At 40.7% G+C, this 26,949-nt stretch overlaps 3 protein-coding genes across 4 annotated transcripts in view; 2 read left to right on the top strand and 1 right to left on the bottom strand.

Moving 5' to 3' along the window:
• ip6k2b (inositol hexakisphosphate kinase 2b) overlaps positions 1-3,323 on the top strand; it is an 8,524-nt gene extending 5,201 nt beyond the window's left edge. The window contains exons 2-5 of the mRNA XM_083563556.1: positions 126-339; positions 428-576; positions 1,654-1,829; positions 1,928-3,323. Coding sequence (XP_083419682.1) covers positions 126-339; positions 428-576; positions 1,654-1,829; positions 1,928-2,452 — 1,064 coding nt within the window. The 3' untranslated portion in view covers positions 2,453-3,323. The remainder of the gene's footprint in view (positions 1-125; positions 340-427; positions 577-1,653; positions 1,830-1,927) is intronic.
• An 8,605-nt stretch (positions 3,324-11,928) lies between these two features.
• LOC310739159 (ghrelin-like) lies at positions 11,929-19,018 on the top strand. Of its 2 annotated transcripts, XM_083564820.1 has the most exons (7): positions 11,929-12,040; positions 16,233-16,285; positions 16,506-16,604; positions 17,468-17,613; positions 17,808-17,884; positions 18,691-18,802; positions 18,913-19,018. In XM_083564820.1, exons 4-7 carry the CDS (start codon positions 17,490-17,492, stop codon positions 18,924-18,926), a joined length of 327 nt encoding a protein of 108 aa, XP_083420946.1. In that variant the 5' UTR covers positions 11,929-12,040; positions 16,233-16,285; positions 16,506-16,604; positions 17,468-17,489; the 3' UTR covers positions 18,927-19,018. The 2 variants fall into 2 exon arrangements, with proteins under 2 accessions (XP_083420946.1, XP_083420947.1); XM_083564821.1 differs by lacking the exon at positions 11,929-12,040 and having other exon boundaries at positions 16,187-16,285; positions 16,533-16,604.
• Positions 19,019-20,085: 1,067 nt separating this feature from the next.
• Positions 20,086-24,623, bottom strand: vhl (von Hippel-Lindau tumor suppressor). Its single transcript, XM_083564773.1, has 3 exons — positions 24,061-24,623; positions 22,831-22,953; positions 20,086-21,099 (listed from the first exon to the last, which is right to left on the bottom strand). The coding sequence occupies exons 1-3, from the start codon at positions 24,266-24,268 to the stop codon at positions 20,906-20,908; spliced, it is 525 nt and encodes a 174-aa protein (XP_083420899.1). The 5' UTR covers positions 24,269-24,623; the 3' UTR covers positions 20,086-20,905.
• Between the last annotated feature and the right edge of the window lie 2,326 nt (positions 24,624-26,949).

Below are 26,949 nucleotides of genomic sequence, written 5' to 3'. Positions count from 1 at the left end.
TTGGCATTGGGAACGAAACGGGAGACTCGCTGAAGGGGTCTAGATTATCTGGAAATGAGATAAAAAGGTAAAAAGGATGATAAGTAGCGAAAAGATCTCACTCTCCTTTTTTCCTCTCCTTGTAGGCGTGGTATCGGTGAGCTTCGAGGAAGACGAGGAAGGGAACCTGTGTTTGATTGCGTACCCTTTGCACAGCGATCCGTCTGACCAGGAGAACACCGAACCCCTATCTGACAGAGAACCCAAAACCAAGATGCTGAAGTGGAGCAAAAAGAAGGCGTCGGGCCTGCTGGAGAATGACAGGATGAGACCGAGCCGCAAAGAAGAAAAGAGCAAAAGGTGAGCTGTAAATACGGACTGTTTATCATAGCGATCTAATGAAAACCGTCTCAGACTTTGACACGCAACTCTCGGATTGTTTTGGCAGTCATCGTGAGGATAAAGCGGAGGTGTTGTACTACAGCCTGGAGAAAGGAAACCTGTCACCGCAGATCAAACACAACCCCTGGAGTCTGCAGTGCCACCAGCAGCATCTGCAGAGGATGAAAGAGAACTCTAAACATCGGAACCAGCACAGTATCCTTCACATGCTTTAATAAATATGTATTTTTAACTAGATCGTGTAAAATCTACACACAAACAACCCACAGGAAGGTGTCTGGAAAGAACATGCCAGGGATGTAGTTAGCAGCCAAACATAATATAAAAAGGGGGGAAAAAAACACTGAAATTAAATACTTTCCATACTTTCTAGTTCAGTTTGAAAATTTTAATTTCTTTCCATTTTTATCATTTATAGGGTGCCATTACTTTTAAAAAGTTCGTATTTCACTATATAGGCAAGAGTATTGGGACACCTCAATTTTCAATGCGGTTCTTCCCCAAACTGTTACCACAAAGTTAGAGGATACTTTGGATACTTTTCCCTTCATTCGAACCAGGAAACCCAAACCTGTTCCAGCATGACCATGCTTCTGTGCACAAAGCCAGTTCCATGAAGATCTGAGTTGAAGTGGAAGATCTGGGATAATTTTTTTTCACACTGACTGCACCCCAGGCCTCTTCACCTCAACTTCATCAGCACATGACCTCATCAACACCTTTGTAACTAAAGGTTCTCTCAAGCACACTCTTACATCTAGTGGAACATCTTCCCAGAAGAGTGTAGGTTCTTATAACAATGATTGGGGACTAAATTTGAATTGGGATGTTCATAAATGAGCACAAACCAATCTTATGCACAGGTGTCCACAAACTTTGGTCCATATATCTTTGTGTCATGAATCAGCTCCAATGTTTAAAATAGATTTTGGCTTCTATGGTTTCTTCACCTTCGAACTGGAGACGTCCCAAAGAATGTCTGGAATCATTTTAAAACTCGATCTGCTTTTGAAATCTATTTATCCATTAATGCACTTTCCACATGTAACCAAATAAAGCTGAGCTTTTTTTTTTTCCGAAATCACTGCTAGCCGATCGTTCTGGATTCGGGTGGGACATATGAACGTTTCGCACACTTTTAATATCTAATCTAATAATTTAATATCGCAGACGTGATCAGATTGAGACAGTGATTAGGAGAGGAAATGCACCGTTATAATAAACCTTTTCAATTTGGGATTGTTATTTTTTTAACCGAAACCCCTTTACCAGAGTTTATCCTACTGGAGAACCTGACATGGCGCTATCGAGTTCCTTGCGTTCTTGATCTGAAAATGGGAACAAGGCAGCACGGTGACGACGCTTCAGAAGAGAAGAAAGCCAACCAAATCCGCAAATGCCAGCAGAGCACATCTTCGTCGATAGGAGTGCGCCTCTGTGGGATGCAGGTAGCTACGGTATATAATAGTAAAGCTCTAATCCAGGGGTCTTTTTTCTGTGAGAGTCACCGATTTTTTCTCATTTCCCTTCTTTTTCTCTCACATAGGTGTATCACAGTGTAACGGGGCAGCTGATGTTCATGAACAAGTACCACGGGCGCAAGTTGAGTCTGGCCGGCTTCAAAGAAGCCCTATGGCAGTTCTTCAGCGATGGCCGTGTTCTCCGAAGAGAACTCCTCTCGCCGGTTCTCCAGCGCCTCAAAGACATGCGTGCCGTCCTCGAGGCCTGTGAGAGCTACCGCTTTTTCTCCTCTTCCCTCCTCATCATCTACGACGGAGCACCTGCACTGCCTCCTGTCAGATCTCGAACTTCTCATGGAGGAGAGGAGGAAGACGAAGAGGAGGAAGATGACGAGGAAGAAGGAGCGGACGGGGAGCGTTCTCAGGTCCGGGATAGTTCCGGGTCGTCCTCGGCGTTGGTGGACGTGAGGATGATCGATTTCGCTCACACGACGTGCCGCGATTACGGCGAGGACGGCGTCGTGCACGAAGGGGGAGACAGCGGATATATCTTCGGCTTGCAGAATCTCATTAGCATTCTGTCGCAGCTCGAGGAACACAGCAACGATTAAACCATGTTGAAACGATCGTCTGTGCACCGACCGCTATGCTAGGCTTATAGTGGATACCTGGATAAAGGTAACAGGGCTGAAGGCTACGTTCCAAACCCCTCAGAGCTTTAATCACGCCCCGGATTCGAGGCACCGGAGGGGTAAGGAAAAGGTGGAAGGTCTAATTCTGAAAGACCTTCAGGAGCTGATGGGACTGAACTGCTCACACTTTGGCTTTTCTTTTCATTGTTTGTAATATCTAGTGTGGTCCCTCTCTCCTCTAGCCATGTCTACTTTCTCTGTATGTGATAGCAGGATGGAAACACACCACCATCTGCAAACTGGCAGATGTCTTTCTCAGTTCTTGCTCAGAAATGCAGAAAGAGACATTCTTCATACACTTTCGAATGAGATTTGGATTTGTAGCAAATACGAAAAAAAAAGAGTTGTGGATCTTTTGCACAAAATAAATAACATAAGCCATTATTCTACAAACAACTCACAGACATCAAGGTGCTTTATAAATGCCGTGAAGACCAAGAGAGATTTAATACTTAAGGAAGGAAAGTGAAGTGAATAGGAAAGTGAAAGAGACTGTTATTTAAAGGGATGAACAGACCGATTTTTATCACAGACACTTTATAAAACTTGTTTATCTTCGTACTTCATTCCGTAGTTCACAGGACGCTATAGGAGATGCTATAAACAGAACTTTATTTATTGACGAGTGATAAGTCTATGATGAACGGAAATGGGAGAATTTGACATTCCATCCTACTGTATTGTTGTTATAATGTGATCTTTATAGGAATCACTCCTGGTTTTCACTGTGCTCTGTCTCTGTTCAACACAACACAAAACAAATAAAATAACTTGTAGTGAGGAACACTAATTTGTGTTAAACTCTTTGTGTGTATGCGAATGTGTGTGTGTGTGTGTGTGTGTGTGTGTGTATGTATATGTATAAAATATTTAATCGCAATTAATCGCACGATTGTCATGAGTTAACTCGTATTAATTAATCGCTTAAATTTTATCTGTTCTAAATGCACCTTAAATGAATACTTTTCACATTTTTAATACCCAAATATTGATGCTTTCTGTTAATGCATGTTTATTATTAGTGAAACCGATCTCAACATGAAGCATGAAGACAAAATATTCTCGTAAATGTTTTGAAGTAATGACAGTATTTTAAATGACGTAAATCATCAGGACACCAAACTGAACTTTTGCTATGTTTCCACACGGACGGTTTTAATCGCCGGATGTGTGCGTCATGGTGGATTTTGGTGCTGATTTGAGATTTGCCACGTCAGTAAAACAAATGTTTAGTGATGAAAAATATTTTTTGGTGGAGTTTATTTAGTTTTTTATATCCGAGTAAAGAAAGGATGTCGTGAATAAATGTGCGTTACGTTGAAGGTTTTAATTTTTATATTCATTTATTTATATTTTTAGTAAAAATGGTCACAGAAATGCGCGCTACATTAATCACGTGTTAATTATATATATATATATATATATATATATATATATATATATATATATATATATATATATATATATACATTGTTCAAGTCAAACATGGACTTGAGTTTATTAAATACAATTTTAAGGAGTAGAATCTGCATTCATTTTTTCTTCATCTTCCCCTGCATTCATACACTTATACCAGCGTTTACAAACATCTAGAAATATTCGGCATAAAACGATTTGCCAGTACTCCTGAACCATCTTAAGACAGCCTGCTTCACTTCATAATCAGTGCTGAAGTGCTGACCCATAAAGATCTTATAGATTATGCAGGATCATGCCTTTAACACGCTAAATGTCCACCGCATAGGAAAGACTGCTATGGGCTGAGAACCACCATGACCGGGATCCTCACTGACGTATGTACGGCCATCTTTTACACGTTTACGCCAGAGTTGAGCGTCTCATCACCGTACTGTGCTTGTAGTCTCCTGTAGCAGATCTTGACATGCAACATGTGCACTGCCTATCAGGAATAGGACACACTAGCTACCTACTTCACTAGCATCCATTTTTAAAGATGTTAAATAAAAAATCCCGGTTTCACTCGAATGCCCCCTCGTATACACGTACTACAACTTTTGCTCTAAAGTAAAAATATTTTCCAAAATATGTGTTAGTTACTAAACAGAAGAGAAATACAATCCAAATCAATATTTCTTCGAGTATTTCTTTTAGGTACACGTTTACTTTTTTGGGTACGTTATTCCAGACATCTTGAAGAACTAACCACAGATCTTTTGTGGATGTAGGCCACCTCAAATCCTCCTCTCTCTTCATATAATCCCAGACTGTCTCATCGACTTTGAGATCAGGACTCTGTGGTGGCCAAAACTATTACATCCAGGGCTCCTTGTTCTTCTCTAAAGTCAAGGTAGTTTTTAATCACATTGGCTGTATGTTTGGAATCATTGTCCTGCTACACAATACATTTGGGGCCATTCAGACGCCTCCCTGACGGTACTGCATGATCTAGTGTCTGTCTGTATTTCTCAGCATTGAGGACACCACGGTGCAGGAAACCACCACGGTGGTTCACTGTTTACCTCCAGATATTCATTATTTTACCAGTTTATATGCTTCGTCGAACAATATTTGATACAGACAAATATTTTAGATTCTGACCCGTCATACTGAGCAACTGCTTCCATTTTTTTCAGCACCACATGTTTTCATGCATTGTTGAGCTGCTTAGGTTTGTTTCCACTTCTGGCCTGACTTCTCCAGACAGCACATTGGTACATGGGTGTACCTGAGTCCCACTGGTTTTCTTCAGTTCCTTGTTGATAGTATTGCCGGATGTCTTCTAATGTCAAAGGAAAGTCAAGTCAAGTCAAGTCAAGTCAAGTCAAGTCAAGTTTATTTCTATTGCGCTTTTTACAACAGACATTGTCTCAAAGCAGCTTTACAGAATTTAACAGTTAAGGTAAATGGTGTGCATTTATCCCTGATGAGCAGCCATGGTGACTGTGGCATAGAAAAAATCCCTTGGATGTTATGAGGAAGAAACCTTGAGAGTCTTTATGGTTATAAAACTAGGAGGAAACAGGAAAGTAAATGTGATGTGTCTTTCATCTGCTGCATTGAGTTTCCTTGGTCGACCACTTAACCTATGGTCCTCAACATCACCTGTTTCTTCATGCTTCTGCAATATAGCTTGAAGAGCGCATCTTGAAATCCTGAAATCTTGAAATCCTGAAATCTTGAAATCTTGCTGATGCAACACCTTGTGTCTTGTTGCTGTGCTCAGTCTTGCCATGATGTATGACATGAAAATATCTTCCACAACCTCACCTTAGCAGCAGAGCTTGGTTTTTCCACACCCAGTTTTTTAGCCTTATGTGGTTCTTCTTTAAACTGTTACCACAAACTCGGAGGCACACAGTTATTTAGGCCGTCTTTGGATGTGGTGGCATTACAATTTTGAACTTGAAGACCAAAAACTGAAATGTGTACAGATGTGTGTGCGTGTGTGTGTGTTTGTGTGTGTAAGTATGTTTTCCGAGGAGTGTGTTTACCGCTGTACAGCCTCAGTTGTGCAGCCTGTTGCTGCTCTCAACAAACCTCTTGAGGAATAAACTATTAAGTCCCATATCGGAAAGAACACACACAGCACAACCAGGTCATGACCAGGGCTTATGATTCACTGTTATTATCAGCTCCAGAAATATTGGCACCCTTTCTGAATATTAAGAGATACGTGTGGATTTTCAGGCATTAAAATTATTATTATTTTTTTTTACATAATTTCTATAAAGCAAAAAAAACAGCAATATCATACTGTAGAACACACTGCATGCTGGGAGTGCTACTCTCAAGTTCTAGATGATTCTAGGTCCTGGATAATACATACTTCTCTATAAAGATTGGAAAAGAGTTTTTTGCTTGTACTTCGGCCAAACCTAATTTGTCCAATGAGACTTTAATGAATAAAAATAACCAAAATAATTATACTATTTGCCCCAAAAGTATTGGGACACCTAACAGCCATATGTACTTTTTTTCTCATTCTTTAGCCACATATTTGTATAGGAGGTCTTTGGATGCAGTAGCATTACATATTTTGAAATGGAGAACCAAACCCTGTAGGGAGGTCTTTGGATGCAGGAGGTCTTTGGATGCACAAAGCGAGCTCAATGAAGATATGCTTTACATCCAATTTCTGCAACATCTTTGGAATGGATGTGAGTGCTGACTGCACCCGTGGCCTCCTCACATCACCTACATCAGTACCCAAATTCACTTATACCCTTGAGGCTGAATAAACAAAATCTAGTGGAACATCGTCCCAGAAGAGTGGAAGTTAAATGTGAAATGGTAGACATAACGTTTATAGTCAGGTGTCCACAAACTTTTGTTTATATAGCTTATTTTTATATTGTTCATGTGGATTGTATTCAGTAGCAGCAAGTGGTTTCCAAATGATAAGAACTTCATCCAGACAGGGGATCAGGGTGGATTAAGAAGGTCTGGAGAGCAGAAGGGTGACAAGATCACTGGTTTGAATATTCATTTTTTTTTTTTAAAGAGATTTATGAATTTGAGAAAATCTAAAATTCAAATTCAAATCAAATACAAATCAGATTTAAATTTGATTTGAATTTGATTTAAATTTGATTTAAATTTGATTTAAATTTGATTTGAATTTGGTTTAAATTTGAATTTGAGATTTTAATATGCTCTTGGACGATGCCAATAACAGAATATATCACCTCTGAAAAAGAAAAGCTATTTGAAAATGAGTAGGTTCTTAAGGTAATGATCAGTCATTAGATGTCTTTCTTATGATGTTCTGAAGATAACTGCACTCTGCCAAATGTTAACCACACAGTTCATTGAGGATCTAACCTGGTCTTAACCTGTCCTGATAAACACATAGCAACTGGTGCAGGAACCAAAACATTCACAGATTCTCCTGAGATCTGAACTTATGCTCCAACAGTGTGACGAGTAGAAGTGATATTAATGTTATTTATGCATATATTCATGCAATGAAAATGAACCTGAAATCATCTTAAAAATCATGAGGACCTATGGGAATACATGCACATGGAAATGTCCTACATTGATCACCACATGATTTTCATCATCATTGAGTTTTAATTAACAGCAGCCAAACATGTCCATATGACAACAACAAACAAGTCAAGTCAAGTTTATTTCTACGTTTCACAACAGACATTGTCTCAAAGCAGCTTTACAGAAATCAACAGTGAAGGTGAATGGTGTGCATTAATTCCTGATGAGCAGCTATGGCGACTGTGGCAAGAAATAACTCCCTTAGATGTTATGAGGAAGAAACCATGAGAGGAACCAGACTTAAAAGTGAAACCCATTCTTATTTGGGTGACATCAAGAGTGTGATTATAAATCTTTCAACAGTACAGAACACTGGAGAGTGAGAACTAACATGAGTACTGGAGTATAAGATTATGAGTGATGTTCTTTCTACAGTCTCATACAGTCTTTATGGTTATAAAACTAGGAGCTACTGAGCAACTCATAAAATACCTCAACATTTGTGATCATCACAGATCCAACACCAGCTTCTTCATGCCAGAGCCTTTAAACACTCCAGGAGGTCCAGTGTCCAAACTCCACATGAAGTGGGATCCAATTGTCACAATGTCACTCATCGCTAATACTAGCCGAGGGTGCGTTCACACACTTTGTTGTCTCTAAATCAGAAAGAAATGGAGACTTCTGTGTTGTTTTCGCACATAATTTATGTTTCTTCATTAGATACAAATATGGCAATAAACAAAGATATTGGGAAGTGGACATAGAATTAGAAAAATCACCTGGAGAACAATTCAATTCAGCTTTACAGAGATAAAAGGTTATAAAACATGGATTTATGTTAGTGCTTATAAAGTTTATCCCTAATGAGTGAACCAGTGTTTATAGTGACAAGGAAAAAACATCCCGAGATATCATGAGGAAGAAAACTTGAGAAAAAACAGACTTATCTGGGTAGCACCGAGTGTCCATTCATCACAGTTCCATCCTAGTTCTGGTGTACTGTTCAGTGATGGATGTTTAAATGAAGAACTGTTTATCCAAATTGCTGTCCTGAGCCATTGTACTAGACCAATGTACCAAATTCATCCTCAAAGTTTATATGGTTCTAGGGTTATGGATCCTCGTGGATCTTCAGGCTGGTTATGTGGAACCATCTTAAGCTGCACAGAGTGTCTCCACTTGAAGAGAACTCCATCCAGAGAGAGAAGGAGTGTAAAGTGGTGACAAAGAGAGAGAAATAAGGATTAAAAAGTGTCCTTATTGTTATACAAAGATTAAAGACACTGTACAGTGTGATCAGGATGTGAGTAGGGACTCCAGCATAACTCGCTTTGGGAGCATAAAAAGTAGGGAGAGCCAGCAGGCAACATGAGGGATCTCTGGGATAAGAGACAAACCCACCACACCTCCATCAACAAACCTAAGTGAACATGTGAGAGTGAAGGGGACGACAGCATCCAAACATCTCAATTCACCAAAACACTCTGTATCCATGATCTCTCCAGATCTGCTCCTTTACCTCAGAGAAACCTACTAACTAAAGGCTTGACTAACTAAATGTGTTTTCTAGAAAAATTACCCAAACACCAATTGGAAGGCAGTTCTATAACTGTGGCGCTTTGTAAAAGAAAGCTCCGCCCCCTGGTGTAGTCTTCATTTATTGAGGTACCAACAAATAGCCTGCACCTTCTGATAGAGGTAGGCATGGGGGATTATAACGGAACGGAAGATTACTCAGATACAAGCCTGAAACTAATGACGTAATCTTTGTGGGCCCAAATCTCCAACACATGATGACTGCAAAAAGAATAGTACAGAGAGAAGAACCCAGCAAGAACCCACACTAAACACAGTGTATGTGAAAGCGCTTAAGAGTGCAATGTTCTGCAAGGCATTCTGTACCACAGGGCAAAATTAGTAAGTGTCAGGATGCACGTGCTGCACGTGCTAGTGTGTGTGTGTGTGTGTGTGTGTGTGTGTGTGTGTGTGTGTGTGTGTGTGTGTGTGTGTGTGTGTGTGTGTGAGTTAATCAGCACTTTTCCAGCTGCTCTACAATCCTATTTTCTGCCTTCTTGTTGCCATGGGAATAAGACCTACAATAGAGATGGATTGCTATGGCAACAGTTTCAGTATTTTCGAGGTGAATACAGGACAGAATGCAGAGGAATCTATAAAGCTCCAAAACACTAAGATGTTCCTGATTCTTTCAATCTGCATTGCTCTTTCTCTTTCTCTCTTGCACAATCTCTCACCATTTATTTCTCTCTCTTTCTTTCTCTCTTTCCGTCTGCATTTCTCTCTTGCTTTCTTTCAATCTCTCTCGCTCTCTTTCTCTCTCTCTCTCCCTTTCTTACTCTGTCTCCATGTGTTTTTCTGTACCTCTAACTTAGTCTCTCTCTCTCTCTCTCTCTCTCTCTCTCTCTCTCTCTCTCTCACTAATTATCTCACTAATCCCTCTCTCTGCATAGCTCTCCTATGCTTTCTCTCTGTCTCTCTTGCTTTGCTTTCTCTCTGCAAGCTTTCTCTGTCTCTTTTTCTCTCTCACTCCCTCTCCTATTCTTTCTTTGTATTTGTCTCTGCCTCTGTTGTTTTATACCTCTCCTCATTCTCTCTCTCTCTCTCTCTCTCTATCTCTCTCTCTCTCTCTCTATCTCTCTCTCTCTCTGCATTGCTTTCTCTCTTTCTCTCTGTCTCTTTGTGTCTTTCTCTATACCTATCACGCAGTCACTCAGTCACTCAGTCTCTCGCTCTCTCTCTCTCTCTCTCTCTCTCTCTCTCTCTCTCTCTCTCTCTCTCTCTCTCTCTCTTATAAATTTGATTTCTCTCTTTCTTCCTTTCTCTTTGTCTCTGTCCTTGTGTGTGTATCTCTATACCTTTTACTGAGTTTCTCTCTCTCTCTCTCTCTCTTTAACCCCCCACACCCCTTTCAGCTGTTTCTCTTTGTTTGGTGTATTCCTCTCCATCAATAAACATCTTTTTTCGAAAGCTTTTTGTGAATTTTTTAGTCAAACGTCGACCAAATGCATGTCCATGTGAATCCACAAATACTGTCTGAGTACAATTAGGATTAATTGGGATAATTGTTTAAATATAGCTTTATTTACTAGCATCTGAATAATAAGGAAGGTCACATAAAGATGCTTATAGACAATCAATCGATCAGTCAATCAACCATTATTCTTATTCTTATCTTATTCAGCCTTGGAAAGGGATTGTCAAGAATTGTAATACAAGTAAATAATCTGTCATTCTTCTTCTTCTATCTTCTGCTCCCCACAGTGAATCATCCGTCTCCATATCACTCTGTTCTCTGCATCTGCCTCTTTCTAACCCACTACCTGCATGTTTTCACTGACCTTCTTGACCTTCCTCTTTTCCTCAGCATTCTTCTTCCCCATGTCTTTCCACTGCACATGATTAAACTCTCAATCTCGCCTCTTACCTCATCTCCAAAACTTCCTACCAGCCCTGTTCCTCTCATAAACTAATTTCTAATCCTGTCCATCCTCATCACTTCCAATGAACATCTCAACATCTTCAGCTCTGCTACCTCCAGCTCCACCTCCTGTCTTTTACTGAATATCATACAACATTTCAGGTCTCACCACAGTCCTATAAACTTTCTCTTTCACTCTCACAGATACTCTTCTATCACAAATCACTCCTGCTATCACTCTTCTCCACCCACTCCACCCTGCCTGCACTCTTTTCTTCACTTCTCTAACACACACTCCATTAATTCACACTTCACACAATGCAGAATGGTTCAACCTGTGGTCCAGAGCCATTGTAGCAACCTTTTGATATGAATTACAATCCAAATCCATTATTCTAAGTATTATTCCTCTTATACCCAAAAAAAATTATTTATTATAGTATGATTTTTTTTTGTCCATTTTCATTGACACGGGTTGTGAAGCACTTTTCTTATTTTTTCTGCTACTTTTCACTGTTATCAGTTATATTATAGTAGATATATACAGACACAGACTCTGAATTGTCCACTGTTACATTTACCTTCTATGAGAGACTGAAAAAAAATTAAACACACCAACTAAGACTTTGATCTTGGCTAAGACCGTGAACGTGCCGCCCTCCTCCTTCTCCATCCCATATAGAGCAAAGTTCACTAAAATGCTGACAGCTTTAAAATACTGTATACACGAAGTTCATTTTTAAAAAAGACCAGATATCTAAAGATATATAAACTCATAAACATACTATGATTATAACCCACTTAGCAAGTTTTGTTTAAAGAATGTTAATAAAAATGATCGTCAGCTCAGGTAATAAAGCGACTATTCATCAGATCAGATCAATAATTGATTTGGTAGCCGGCTGCTCTCACTCAAAGGCCAGCCGTGTTACATAACGCTGATAAACATCACCGATTATGGCTGCTGCGAACATGCTGAGGGCTGCACAGAGCAATATTAGCATGCATGGATGGTAGAAATGAAAAAGAATTAAGTGCATGTGGTGGAATTTGTTGGGCACGATGTAGTGAATGTAGTATATTCAGCATTAAGAGATTCCAGGAGGCTTCCAGGTGTGAGAGAAGTTCAATTCTTCGAGCACTGAGACAGAATTTATAATTCTGTGTTTTGCTCTGTTGCCAATTGAAGGTTTACGAGATTCACCTTTGACCTGTTTTAGAGAACTGGTTGATTATTGGTTGATCTGATGCCGTTCAAATATTAGATGACGGATTCTGACAACTGGTTTTAGCCATTTTGGATTGAATGACGTATACAATAAACTGATCCTGCGATGTTTTGGGGGTTAAAACTATTCAGGTGAAACCAGTATAATATATTTTGATCAACACTACATATAGCACAAGCGACTAAATGACGTGGAGGTTGAACAAGTAGTTTTGAGAATTTAATATCTGATCTGAGAAACGCTCCAAGCCACTGAGAAAAACTGTAAGAGTTCTGATTAAGAATTGTGCAGTTACATTGTGTTAAACTGAGACTGTATTACAGTTAGTTGATTATTCTGATAAATAAAGAAGACCAGAGTGCCGTGAAAGCATCAGGGATAAATATGTGATAAATGGGCACCAGCATGACATCACTCCTGACCCTTGATGTTGTTACTCTGACCCTTGGTCTCATCTGCTGCCACTTGTGGCCTGAGTTTGTGATTGCTACTTTTCTTAGATATCCACAAGTCATTGTCCTGAAGATGCCTACCAAGGTTTGTGCAATGATGCATAACAGATCCATAAAGTTGCTTTCAAAATAAAACCAATGTATAAATGAGATAAAAGTCGCTTTGGATAAGAACATCTGACCTGACAAATACTGTAAATGTAAATATACTGTACAAAGTGTAGAAGTAAACATTATAAGTTAGCAAAGAAAAAAAGACAGACAGACAGACAGACAGACGATAGATAGATAGATAGATAGATAGATAGATAGATAGATAGATAGATAGATAGATAGATAGATAGATAGATAGATAGATAGATAGATAGATAGATAGATAGATAGATAGATAGATAGAAGCTCAGTGGTTAGAGCATTGGACTTTGGATTGGAAGGTCACAAGTTCAAATCCCACCACCACCAAGCTGGGCCCCTGAGTAAGGCCCTTAACCTTCCCCTGCTCAGTTGTAAGTCACTCTGGATAAGGTGTCTGCCAAATGCCATACATGTAAATGTGGATAGATAGAATGTATATAGAAGCAACCTTTTATCTGGATAAATCTGGAGTAATCCTTAGTTGTTTACAAAGGCAGGGTGTGGATCAGGTTTGCAGAGGACGGCATCTGTGTGTGTGTGTGTGTGTGTGTGTGTGTGTGTGTGTGTGTGTGTGTGTGTGTGTGTGTGTGTGTGTGTGTGTGTGTGTGTGAGGCCAGTGAGTCAGGCATAATGCCAGTGACATCAGTCTTTCCAGCCTTAGTCATCTGACACATTCCAGGTGGGAGAAACAGACACATGTGAAACAACTTTTAGTGCAGTTTGAGGTCATGAGGAGTGGATGTTGGTTTCACTCCTGGAACAGTTTTGACGCTCGTTCAAAGGCCATAAGTGTGACAAAATGAGGAGGAATTCCCCACTATTAATATCTGTGAATAATTCACACCTCTGACATGATGGAACTCGTTAATGATTAGATGACTTTGACTGAAATGCAAAGGCGTGACCAGGTGTCAAACTGCTAAGAGAAAGGTGTCAGGGCTGCACTGTATGGAGAAAGGTGACGTCACAGGCCTGAAAAAAAGTCGCTAAAAGAAACAGTAAAGTCTGGGGTAGGAATATACATGTAATCCAGAGCCTTATTGAGTTTCATCTCAGGGTCTTAGGGAGTGAGATATATCATGAACACCAGAGAGAGTGATTATGAGTGATGTCTTTTCTACAGTCTTCTACAGTCAGTTGGAGTTCCTGAACTCCCGAGCAACTCATAAATTGGGGGGTTAGGCTTCGGCGCTCTCAGGGAACCGAACCCAGCCACAATTTTCCTTCTGTTGCTGCACATTTCATGTGCAATTCACCAAGAAACTACAAAAACAGATCTAAAGTCCATTAATAAAAACACTTCTTGGCCTCGTCCACACTGAGACATTTATAAAAAAAACATTTTTTACCCTTCCGTCCACACTGAGACGGCGTTTTCACTCAACAAAAAACGTAGGTATTTTTTAAACACTCTACAGCGCGGGTAAATTTGAAACGTAGTTTTTCGAGTCGCAGCGTGTGAACTGTAAAAACGGAGGCGTTCAAAGAAACGATGACATATTTGTAGTCTTGGCCGTGACGTTTCACAGAGCCGGAAATTCAACAAACGGCGGGCGGAAACGATACGGGTCGAAGAGTCTCACGTTTTGCGTAACGTGAGCGTTTTCAGACGTTTCGGTGTGGGTGAGCAACTTTTGCGGAGCGATTGATAATGAAAGTATGGACAGGGAACGGGTTTTCGATCAAATTTATTGTATCAAAATTACAAATACAGAATTTTACATTTTAGGAAACTAAATAGGGCAATAGTTTGGAAACAAAAATATTTTTCAATACTCAGTGTTGTTTTATTTTTGTTTGTTTTTTCCCCATACTAATCCAGACCTGGAAATCAGTCAAATCAAATTCCATACTTTTTCATACTTTTCCAAAATGCGTAGGAACCCTGTGAATGCTGAAGACATCATATTTTTGATCTAAAGGTCAAGTTTAACAAGCTGCCATTGCTGGATGCTTGAGCAAATCTCTTTATTCTTAATTGCTGAGTTGTGCAAGATAATTGTAAGTCACACTGGATAAGGTGTGTGTCTGCCAAAAACCATAAAAGTAAATGCCCAGTGCAGTGATCTTGAGTACTAATAATCATTAGAAATAACTGAATATTATCCACTACGTCTCATTACATAATTTAACCCTAATGCTTCTATGGTACTCTGGTCTTACTAATAATTATATATTCCTGTATATGTAACAGCCACAAATTTACTGTGGTGTCTTATGATAACTCTGGTTTGGGTTTGACTCTTTACTCTGATATTATCGTGGTTTTACTGTGGTACCTATGGCAAGTATAATGATAGCAATAGTCGTGACTATGACAGATATATACCGTAATAATTATCATAGTATAACCACCCTCATCCACCGCAACTTACAGTTACCTCATTCATACAACTGACCGTTTGAGGGTCTTGTTTAAGGGCCCAGCAGTGGCAGCTTGATGGTGCTTGGATTTAAACTCGCAACCTTCCAATCCGAAGTCCTAAACTGCTTTCACTTCCCCTTCGATACAAATGCGCCTGAACCGAGTTCACCAAATATAAACCTTGGAAGGCAGCAACATGCGAGTTCACATTTCCGGTCTCCATCGTACACATGCACTGATTGGGAGTCACTGTAACTATTAGTGTGACCATGTCTTATTTTTATTTTTTTTAAACATGCTCTTAGATCAGGTAGGGTTTATAGTTTTGGTTCATTGAGCTAGCAGCATTCTAGCTATTTTGGCTTTGTTCAGAGGTCAGAGTGGTCAACATTTCAGATGAAGAGCATTAATGCATGTTGGTAAGAGAAAAATAGGGTGTAGAAGGTTATGAAGAAGATGATTGCTTTGAATCATATGCTAAATTAATCTGTCTAAACTAGAAGAGACTGTGTAGACAATAATAATATCATCAACTCATCACAGTTATGGTCTTGTAATTTGACTACAAGGATGAGGTTGCCCTCTAGTGGCCTGGCAGGGAATGTTTCTTGTCCCACGAATGCAGCTCTTGGTTTTTTTGCAAATCTGATGTAAACTTGTCAGAGAAGCAATATATATATATATATATATATATATATATATATATATATATATATATATATATATATATATATATATATATATATATATATATATTTCTTTTCTTTTTTTTTTGACAACATGGATGTGAAAATTGGCAACTTACACAAACGTTTCTGGCACTTAAAAAGGAGGCTGTCAGTATACACCAAACACAAGATTTTCAGGATTTTCAAGATTGAGATTAACGTAAACCCCACATACAAATTTACAATCAGGTGTCCACAAACTTTTGGCTATACAGTGTAAAGATTTCTACCAACATTGTCTGATTTTGCTCGTGCAGTGATAATAAGGGGATGGATTAATTTTGAATACATTTCTATCGAGAATTTTCTATAAACCTTCTAACTTCTAAACCATAAGACTTCACACACTTGTCCATGTTAATGTGTGTACTTGATGAGTGAGATGTTTTGGTTCCCAGAGGTGAGCAGACGTCCTGGTGTTCATCACCTACACACTTATCTCCTCATCCAGGTATTGCTAATACACACTCGGAATTTCACTCACCAAAAATCTATATCTTATCTTTATACACACACACACACACACACACACACACACACACACACACACACACACACACACACACACACACACACACACACAGCATAAATATTTAAACAACACTGTTATTATAGCATGGAAAATATTCAGTGCTCTAAACACACAGGGATTTTTTATATTGTTTATACAGTATCTCATCGTCTCGCTTTGGTCTCAGAGGTCGTCAACTTCAGCGTATTTAAGAGACGAGAGTGGATCAGACCGACTCATAACACCATTCTGACTCTCGGTAAGAGTGTGTAAATTATATTGCAGATTTTCAGTGCTACAGTTTGTGCAGTTGCTGTTTTAGATTCTTGTACAATCAGTTATTCTGACACTAAATAAGAGAAGAGTCTGGATGCTTGTCTTCATTGTATCCTGAGACTTAGAAAAATCAGTGGTGCAGTGGTAGAGGATGGAGAGATCAGTGGAGCAGCAGTAGAGGATGGAGAATTCAGTGGAGCAGTGGTAGAGGGTGAAGGGATCAGTCATACAGTGGTAGAGGATGGAGAGGGTGAGTGGTTGAGTGGTAGAGGATGGAGGGATCAGTGGTCGAGGATGGACAGATCAGTGGTCGAGGATGGAGGGATCAGTACTTTAGGATGGAGGGAAAAGTGGTTGAGTGGTTGAGGATGGAGGAATAAGTGGTTTACGATGGAGATTGAGTGGTCGAGGATGGAGGGATCAGTGGTCGAGGATAAAGGGATCAGTGGTTTAGGATGGAGGGATAAGTGGTTGAGTGGTTGAGGATGGAAGGATAAGTGGTCGAGGATGGAGGGATCAGTGGTTTAGGATGGGGGGATAGGTGGTTGATTGGTAGAGAGCAGTGGTTCTCAAACTTTTTCTGACATTCCCCACTTTACTTTGTCTACTTTGTTTACTTTTTACTTAGAAATGTCTAATTTACTGAAATAGGAAGTTCTAAATCAATAACATCCAATATCATCAAAATTAGAGGAGATGAAAGTGTAGTTAGTGTAGTATTAGAGAAGTGGATTAGATCAGATGAGATTAGATATAACTTTATCATTGTACTGGTATTAGAGAAGTGATTTGTCTAATGTGCTTGTAGCTTTTTCTTATTCTAAAGTGTGTGTGGTTAATTATCAGGTTCTTCTCTCTGATACTCACCATGCTGGGTCACGGCCGGATCTCTCACGTGCTGCTGCTCCTCTGTGCTTTTTCCTTGTGGGCTGAAACTGTGATGTGTGGCTCCAGCTTCCTCAGTCCAAGCCAGAGACCCCAGCTAAGAGTGTGTGTGTGTGTGTGTTTATAAATCTACTAGGGCCCAAATCTCCCCAAAATAGAAACATATCAGATTTTTTCAACTTGTGGATTTGGGTGATTGAATGCAAGTGTCTGTGTGTGTGAAAGCACCTGAAGACTAATTCCCCAGTTTATATCAGCAGATATATTTATAGATGTGTGTGTGTGTTTCAGAATCGTGGAGACCGAAAGCCGCCTCGAGTGGGACGGAGGACTGCAGTTGAACTAGAGCCTCCTCTTCCCTCTGAAGAAAAGATCATGGTATGAAAATGTTGAGGCAAGAAATGGGAGGCAAAAAAACTACAAAAAAATGTCATTAGGCGATGTTTCCTTTAGTGGGGCAAGAAACACACACACACACACACACACACACACACACACACACACACACACACACACACACACACACACACACACGTCTGAAATAAAACTAGTTTGAGAATGTGTTGAGTTAGGGACCATCTTCAAAGTGACACATTTGTATAAGATGAAGAAATCAGTGCTATGTAAACTATATGGGAGTGATGGTGATGATGATGATGATGATTAACCACCTTGAGAGGGTGATACTAAGTGGGAATAATGATTCTCAAAAGTTTGCATCCCCCATGTTTTGTTAATGGATAAAGGATTAATCATATCTCTTAATACTAAACATGTACATGTGATTATAGATGCAAATTCGAGGCGAATATTTATATTTTTGTAGGTTCACAGGGCAGATGGGTGATGCTGGAGATGCACATCTGGACTCCTGAAAACACGTCCCTTAAATGTGAGGTCAGACGTGAGGAAAGATGTGTGAAGTTTTACACCATTTATTTGTTCATCCTTAGTAACTACCTGGTCAGGATCATGTTAGATGTGTTAAAGCTGCTGTTTATATTTTAGGGGAAAAAAATAACTTGGTTTGGATTACACACGTACAATTAGATATAATCATCATCACGTCCCACAAGTCTCGATCTGAGAGCAGAATTCTCAGGCAGTGATGTGTGAGCTGATCGTTTCTCTCTTTGCTCTTCGTCTCGACACACTTCTCGAGAATCGCTCTGCCGTCTCTGCAGGCCAGCGCACCGTTCCAGCTGGCCGTGTCTCTCAGTGAGACCGAGTACGAGGAGTACGGTCCTGTGCTGCACAAGATGTTATTGGATGTCCTGGGTGATCCACCAGCTTGGGGTGAGTTCTAATGGCTCACACGCTCTTCAGAAGTGATTCTGACACCCTGAAGTCACACCTGCTTGTGTTTTCTGTTTGTTTCACTGTTTGTTTGTTTCTGTATGTTTCAGACGAAGCAAACTAACAGCACCTGGAAGGATCCTGATTCGCACCATTCGTGTTCAGAATGATTGTGAAAAAAAAAAAATAAATAAAATGACAAGATGACAATCTAAAGAGTGTTCAGTGTTTTTTTGTGTTTGTGTATCTTGTTAAAGATGTTAAGTAGCTGGGGTCAGTAATGATACAGCCTCCCTAGAGCACACAAACTTACACGTCGTTTGGCGATACGGGGGCTTCAACCCCTGTCCTTCTAAACAGTAACCCAGAGACAAAGGTGTAGTGTAAGTGGAGGCTTAGTGGTTAAGATGTTAAACTTCTGATCAGTAGGTCATGAGTTCATATCCCAGCGCTAACAGAGCACAAACCAAGCCATGAAGTACAAGGAATTGTCTGTAGACCTCCAAGACAGGATTGTATCGAGGCACAGATCTGGGGAGAGAAACATTTCTGCAGCATTGAAGGTCCCAATGAGCACAGTGTCCACCATCATCTGTAAAGAAGTCTGAAGTTATGAACCATCTTCCCAGAGCGGAGCCGCCCGGCCAAACTGAGCGACCTGGGGAGAAGAGCCTTAGTCAGGGAGGTGACCAAGAACCCGATGGTCACTGTGAAAGAGCTCCAATGTTTCTCTTTGGAGAGATGACAACCTTACAGAAGAACCATCAATACAACACTCCACCAATCAAACCTATATGGTAAAGTGGCCAGACGGAAGCCACTCCTCAGTAACAGGCACATGACAGCCCAGCTGGAGTTTACCAAAAAGCACCTGACGGACTCTTAGATCATGAGAAACACAATTTTTAACTCTTTGGCCCGAATGCTAAGCGAATAGAAAATGAAACTGGCCAACGCTCCCCTTCAGACCTGATGGAGCTTGAAAGGTCCTGCAAAGAAGAATGGGAGAAACATCCTAGAAATAGCTTGCAGCATCAAACTCACAAAGACTTGAGGCTGTAAATGGTGCCAAAGGAGCTTCAACAAAGTATTGAGCAAAATCTGTGAAAACTACAAACTTCTATCACTCGGTCATTATGGGGTTTTGTTTGTAGAATTTTGAGGAAGATAGTCAATTTAATCCATTTTGGAATGAGGCGGTAACAAAATATGGAAAAAGTTAAGCGCTGTGAAAACTTTGAATGCACAGTATATAAGAGATGTAGAATCAAAAAGTTTCGAGACTGTTTAAAGGAAAGTTCTTTATTTGTCTACATTTCCATACCATCATCTTCAAAACAGTCCCCTTGCACAGCAATACAGTGCTACCAGCGTTCCTGTCACGTCTGCAACGTGTAGTGAAAGTCTTGTTTCCGAAGCCCCTCAAGCGCCTTCTGCGATACGCGCCGGATCTCCGAAATGGTGTCAAAACGTCGACCTTTGAGCCAGACCTTCATCTTCATGAAGTCCACAAGAGCCAGATCTGGTGAGTAGGGTGGGTGCGGAAGTGCCCTCACGTGCGAGAAGCTCGTGACAGGGTACGCACGTGGTCAGATTAGCACCTGAATGTACACGATGCCTTTTGGCACACGGACTTATGAAGGTCGGTGCTCCCTGTGACTGTGCGCGCAGCCTTTTGCTGCCACCTGTTGGCGTGTCACAAAACGAATCTCTGATCTTTTTTTATACCACTTCATATAAATATATATAAAATCTTTTTTTTTTGTTACATTTCTTTCTTTGTACAAGTTGGGGGGGCAAAATCGCATGTTACACCTTTATATTTTAAACTGTATTTTCACTGTTGCCTGCACTCTGTCTCACAACGTTTACATCTCTTTTACCTCCTCCTCCACTTTCCAGCTAAAGAAATACTCCCAGAAAAAGATTCCTGCAGTTAAAGAGGTGTAAATCCACCCCGTTATAATCAACATCAGCGCAGTCTAAACGGTTTCCCGGTTTTGTGTTACTACAATCAGCCGGGCTGAACGTTTGTGAGGGTGTAGCGATTATAATAATAATAATATGAGTGAATATCAGTAATAATAAAGCTGGTGGAGATGTTCAAGTGTTTTGTGCCTCTCTGTTCTGCAGAAGCCTCTGCTCCACTCTCTGGCTGATTCTCCGCAGGTCGGATCCGATGCTCGGCTTCTGGGCGAGATCTTCCTGAAGACTGCGAGCGATTTCTAACCGGGGGAAATCTTCACTACGGACGAGCTTCCGTACCACCTGCAGACAGCGTTCCCTCAGGGAAAATACTAACACACACACACACACACACACACACACACACACACACACAATACATTATATACAGCCAGCAGTGGACAAGAATTTTCATTTAAATAGACTTTTAACTGTAACTTCACTACATTTCAAAGTCAAATATTTGACTTTTTACTCGACTACAATTTGTGAAATCAGCCGTTCCTTTTTATTTATGAGGATAAAAACGTAACTGATGAAACACGCAGCGAGTCACCAATCAGGGTTGAGCGCTCGCTCTGTTTTACACGTGTTCTGATCGGCGCTCGGTGTATCTACTGATCACCAACATACAGTTCAGCATCAGTTCAACATCAAGCAGAACATTTAGAGAGGAATAAATGATGAAGAAACTCCAGACACTTCGATTCTTTATTTCTTTCATTCTAATCTTCTTTACTTTCATCCTTTTTTCATTGTTTCCAAGAAAAAAGGATGGAAGTGAGGAAGGAAAGGATAAAATGAAGAAAATTCCTTCAACCTTTTTTTTCTTTCCTTCTTCAAGGTCATCCTTGTTTCTTTTCCTCCTTCCTTCCTTCCTTCTATCTTTCCTATCTTTTCAACATCAAGCAGAACCTTTAGAGAGGAATCAATGATGAAGAAACTCGAACTCACCACAACACACGTGACCTCATTTACACAATTTATTTGAAGTAGTTGAAAAAAAGGTTTTGGGTTCATGATAATTGTAGTAGAAATCAGTGTTTGAGTCATTAATATCATTCTATTAATAGATCAGTGTGCTGAGAGTCACATTCGAGTTTTTACACATAAACTGAGGTGTTTACTGTATTTTCCGGACTATAAGCCGCTACTTTTTCCCACGCTTCGAACTCCGTAGCTTAAACAGCGAAGCGGCTAATTTATGGATTTTTCCAGGGTTTTTCCCGGTTTCACAAACTTCAAGCCAAAAAACTGAACCCCATAACATTAGACCAATAAAATTGCAGAACGGGTTCAGGTGAACCAATGAAACTCTTTATATTAAATCAGATGCGCTCCCATTGAATCGGGCCGCACCACATCATAAATATGGATGATGTTCCTCTGACGTTTGACCTGCCTCTCACTCGGAGTGTCTACAGGAAATGTGAATCATTCGTCACGCTGAAAACAACCGGGCATATAAACACACTTCACCTGTGTTCTGAGCTGCACGGCATCGGGAGAAAAGATTCACCGATGGTGATTTTTAAACACACGACGATGCCAAAAGATAAAATCCCGAGAGAAATAGTTGTGAAAGGAAGGAGGAATACAGTGAACAATGACTTTCTTGGTCGGCTACTGTTTAGATACAAGCCGTGTAGCAGACACTGTCTTTCGTTAAAGCCTGTGTAAAGTTCATTAGTTTCAGTGTAGACATGCGGCTTATAGACAGGTGCGTATTTCTGTTCAAAATAAAAATCTGTCAAATTCAGTGGGTGCGGCTTATATATGGGTGTGTTTAATAGTCCAGAAATTACGGTAGGTAAAGAATCTTGTGATAAAAATGATAATAGGAACATTATAGTTATAATAAATCATAGTGCTTTGGATACGTAAGTACAAGGCAAAAACGTTCTTTCACTCCAGTAAACGTTTAAAAAAGCAGCACTTCTACTTGAGTCGTATTTTAACGAGTGAATCTCTACCTTTACTCATCTACATGGTTTTTGTACATCAGTTTACAGGCTGCTTCAAATCAAACAGGAATCTGAGCCCCGGCACTCAGAACTAGTTACCTGGTAGCGTGATGTTGACTACGGATACTTGACCGTTTTCCAGCGCAGTAGGCAAATACATCTCCTTATTATTCACCAACATCTGGTCGTCTGTCTCGGCATCGCGAAACATCCAGGGGTGTCCTTTTAGAAAGAATCAGACACATTTCTATACCTTTCTTTCATCACAAACATCCTGAACACATTTAAACTCCATTTGCTGTGACAATCATTTATGAGACTCAGGTAATGATGTACACAGTCATCATGTTCAATAGGATAGGAGCTCTATAGCAGGAGATCTTCTATTCTAATCCATGTAAAGCAGTTCTTCATGGAGCTAGTTTGTGCACAGGAGCATCGTCATGCATCGTCAAGCGAAGGAAACATTTTCATGCCCCCGCATATGTAGACAATCGTGTGCCCCAGACTTTGTGGTAACTGTTTGGTTGAAGAACTGAACATGCCTGGAAGTGTCTTTTGTCCATATAATGGAGTCTCTTCTCGTAAAATTAAAATAAAATGAAGTATTCCGACACTCAACTGTCGAGAAGTTTTGTAGTCACGTGAGGCTCTTGTCCTCTTTATTTCGTGACGAATAATCAATAAAAACAGTACGGCAAATTCACGTGCATGGTACATTATTAAGAAGAAATTCCTTCTTCTAGCAAGCTGAGGAACACCACTAAACAATAAAACTAAAAAGTATTCTTTTCTTTCTTTCCTTCTTTACGTCCTTCCTTTCTTTTAGAGAGAATAAATTATGAAGAAACTCCACACTCAAACTCGCCACAACACACATGACCTAATAGATGATAAGGAGAAGAAGCTGAACAATAAGAGGATTAAGATGAAGAGGAGAAAAAAAAGAAAGGAAAATGGGAGGAAGAATATGAGGATCAAGAAGATTAATTAGAACCAGAAAAATGGGAGAAAAGAAAGAGAAAAAGTAGAGGGGAAAAGAACAGGAGGAAGGAGTTGATTAAGGAGAACGAGAAGAAGAAAGAGAAGGAGAAATAGAAGCATGATGAGAAGAAGAACAATGAGGGGGATGAAGAAGGAAGAAAAGAAGAAAAAGAATGAGAAGGGGATGACAGAGAGGAAGCAGAAGAATGAGGAGAAGAAAAAGGAAAAGAGGATTAATATGAATAAGGAGGATGGAGAGGAAGAAGGATGCGGAGAAGAAGAAGGAGAAGAAGAGGATTAAGGTGAAGAAGGATGAGGGGAAGAAAAAAAAAAAGAAGGACTGACCGACAAAGGTGTTCATCCTCCTGCCCGTTCTCGGCTGCAGCACTCCGTAAGACTCCGGTTGTCCCCGGAAATTAATCCACAGCAGCTGCACGGTTCGGGTGCTGCGGTTACAGAACAGCACATGAGCCGGAAGATGACTGACCAGAGAGCGGACCAGAGGGAGCTGCTGCTGCTGCTGTCCCTCTCCGGCCTCCGGCGGCTGAGGCATGACCGATCACCTTCCTTCTCCCCGGTGCGGTCCAAAAAGCTGCTGACGGAACAAACCTTGTTGATAAACAAGCACAGGGGGATTTGTTTACACTACGCCCAGCGCTTATCTGTCGCCTTTTGATTGCGTCATCAACCGCAGTCGAAGTAGAAAACCCACAGCGCATGATCACTATCTCCCCCTGGTGGCGCATCTGAGATATGAAGATGACAAAGATAGTAATGTCCACTTTTCTGGGAAGGCTTTTCCACAATTTAATTTATTTTTATTTTTATGGATTTGTGGGAATTTGATAATTCATTCAGAGGGCTCCCAGTTCTTCACACTTTTTGTGAAGAAAATGTACATACTTTTGCTTCTGTAGCAAATGTATATAAGCACCGAGACAACCCATTATTTTTTATTTTTTTATATAAAAACGTCTTCCCTTTATTCGTTATTCCTTATAGAAATGAAACGACTCACCATTCTCTTGATTGCACCAATTCCTGAAAAGCGTCCACAAATCCACATTTTGAAAATCTACCCAAAATTGTAGACCATGAAAAATTTTACCTGAGGACATTTGGAATATTCGTTTCAGGACGTCTTTAATGGAATACATTTTGGTTCCAGTAACGCATACATGAGGTACAATTGCGATTCTATTTAAATCTTGCATTGATTGGAAAATACTTATGTATTAAGCACTGAATGGTCTCGTGCCAGAGTATCTGAGTAAATCTTTGTTTCATTACGATCCGCTACACAACTACTTCGATCAAAAGGTACAGGTTATTTGTTGGTACCTCAAATAATAAAGACTACAGCAGGGGGCAGAGCTTGATTCTACAAAAACCCTGTGACAGAGTGAACTGTCCCTATGGTCAGCATGACACTACACACTACACTTTCACTTCTCCTCCGTTTCTTGCTAGAGCGCTGTGGGTGCACACACACGCCAGGTAGCACGCCGCTCGCACACACACACACACACACACACACACACACACACACACACACACACACACACACACACACACACTCCATTCTCTCATCTCTCATCCTGGACAATAAGCACACACACACACACACACACACACACACACACACACACACACACACACACACACACACACACACACACACCCAAAAGGACTTCCTTAAACTTTGTGTAGATGTTCTTTGTTTCCTTTTGTTTCCCAGATTAATGTACTCACCTGTTTGTTGCGTTGGTCTTCTGGGTTGGGTTTGGATAGCAGCCAACCGGAGCGGCCGGCTTTAAAGCGCCAGTGCTGCGTCGCGCATGCGCAGTAAAACCGGAAGTCGGCAAGTTGCCTGGCAATCAAATGGGCCCTGGAGAGCCTGAAGTACTATCTGCTAGGAAGAGAATTCACCCTGAAAACAGACCACAGAGCTTTAAAGCGCCAGCGCTGCATCGCGCCTGCGCAGTAAAACCGGAAGTCGGCAAGTTTATGTTGATGGGACATTTTTTTTTGTGTGATTATTATTATTATTGGTATTGTTATAATTTCTGTTATTATTATTATTGCTATTATTAGTATTATTATTGTTATCATGTTTATTATTTATTATGATATTTATGATGTTATTAAGCCATTCTGTGACTGGCTACCAATTACCAAACCCTCTTTGGGTGAGATGGTTGAGTCCAAGGGGAGGGGCTTACCCTTTATAAACCAGTCTCCCACTTCAATTCGAGGTTGGAGTTGTAGGAGTTGTAGGAGTGTTGTATTGTGGAGTAAGTGAAATTGGAGAGCTATTGTAGTGAATGCACATGAGCAGGTGCGCGTACTTTGTATATAGGTTTCTTTACTCTCCTCGTAATTGTCTTTGTTCTTGTCAAGTAATTGTCAAGTGTTTCCACTTGTTATTTTCTGTGGGGTTGTATATACTTTGGACTTTGCACTTGAGCACGCTGTAAATAAACATCACTTTACACGGAACATCACAGCGAGTATTGCCATCATTTGAGTAGAAGGCGAACCCGTAAGGCCGCTCTACCACATTTGGTGTCAAAAGTGGGATGGCTACTCGCAGGACAGTGCCAAAAGGACGCAAGGCCAGGATGGTGCTTCGTTCCCAGAACAGTGGATTCAACTGAGGAAGAAAGAGAGGAGGATTGGTTGCCTCCTGTACGACCCAAGGGTACGGCATCCAGGACTGGAGCAGGGCCGCCCATTAAACCATTCGAAGAAGGGATGGCAGAGGTGTTCCGGCAGTTCATGCACGCACAGGAGCAGCAAGAGCAACGCTACCTCCAAGCGCTGCAGACTCTGCAGGAGACCATGCAGCAAGCCATCCAAACAGCTTCTTCATCACTGGGCCTGGAGAGCCCACGAATGGAGCTGCCCACACCAGCGGAGGATTAGCCTGTCCCCAAGGGTTCCGCACACTCCAACAGGAAGCCCACAACTGGAGCTTCCTACACCAGCTCCCCGGGGAAGTACTACTGCACTGAGGGTCCCGAGCACACCAGTCAGCCAATGTTTAGAACCGAGCCCAAGTTGCCAAGCTTCTAGCAAGGGGAAGACATTGAGAACTATCTGCATCGGTTCGAGTGGCTCGCCAGAACCTGGAAGTGGCCGGAGGACGAATGGAGCTACCAGCTGGTTCCACTGTTGACCGGGCAAGCACTGAAAGCCTACCTGGCGATGGATGAAGACCAAGCAGTGGTCTAC

Source organism: Silurus aristotelis (genome assembly GCF_946808225.1).
Source record: "Silurus aristotelis genome assembly, chromosome: 2".
Classification (NCBI taxonomy): Eukaryota; Metazoa; Chordata; class Actinopteri; order Siluriformes; family Siluridae; genus Silurus; species Silurus aristotelis.
Note: the sequence above shows the minus strand (reverse complement) of the source record. Positions and strands in the feature narration are given on the sequence as shown.

What these genes read in the sequence shown, in the direction of transcription:
- LOC310739159 (XM_083564820.1), top strand. Translation starts at nt 17,490, where the DNA reads ATGCTGGGTCACGGCCGGATCTCTCACGTGCTGCTGCTCCTCTGTGCT. An exon ending in GAGACCCCAGCTAAGAGTGT is followed by an intron (nt 17,614 to 17,807) that starts GTGTGTGTGTGT and finishes AGAATCGTGGAG; the next exon opens with ACCGAAAGCCGCCTCGAGTG. An exon ending in CCTCTGAAGAAAAGATCATG is followed by an intron (nt 17,885 to 18,690) that starts GTATGAAAATGT and finishes CCGTCTCTGCAG; the next exon opens with GCCAGCGCACCGTTCCAGCT.
- vhl (XM_083564773.1), bottom strand. Translation starts at nt 24,268, where the DNA reads ATGCCTCAGCCGCCGGAGGCCGGAGAGGGACAGCAGCAGCAGCAGCTC. An exon ending in GAGGATGAACACCTTTGTCG is followed by an intron (nt 22,954 to 24,060) that starts GTCAGTCCTTCT and finishes TCTTTCTAAAAG; the next exon opens with GACACCCCTGGATGTTTCGC. An exon ending in AGTCAACATCACGCTACCAG is followed by an intron (nt 21,100 to 22,830) that starts GTAACTAGTTCT and finishes TGTGTGTGTTAG; the next exon opens with TATTTTCCCTGAGGGAACGC.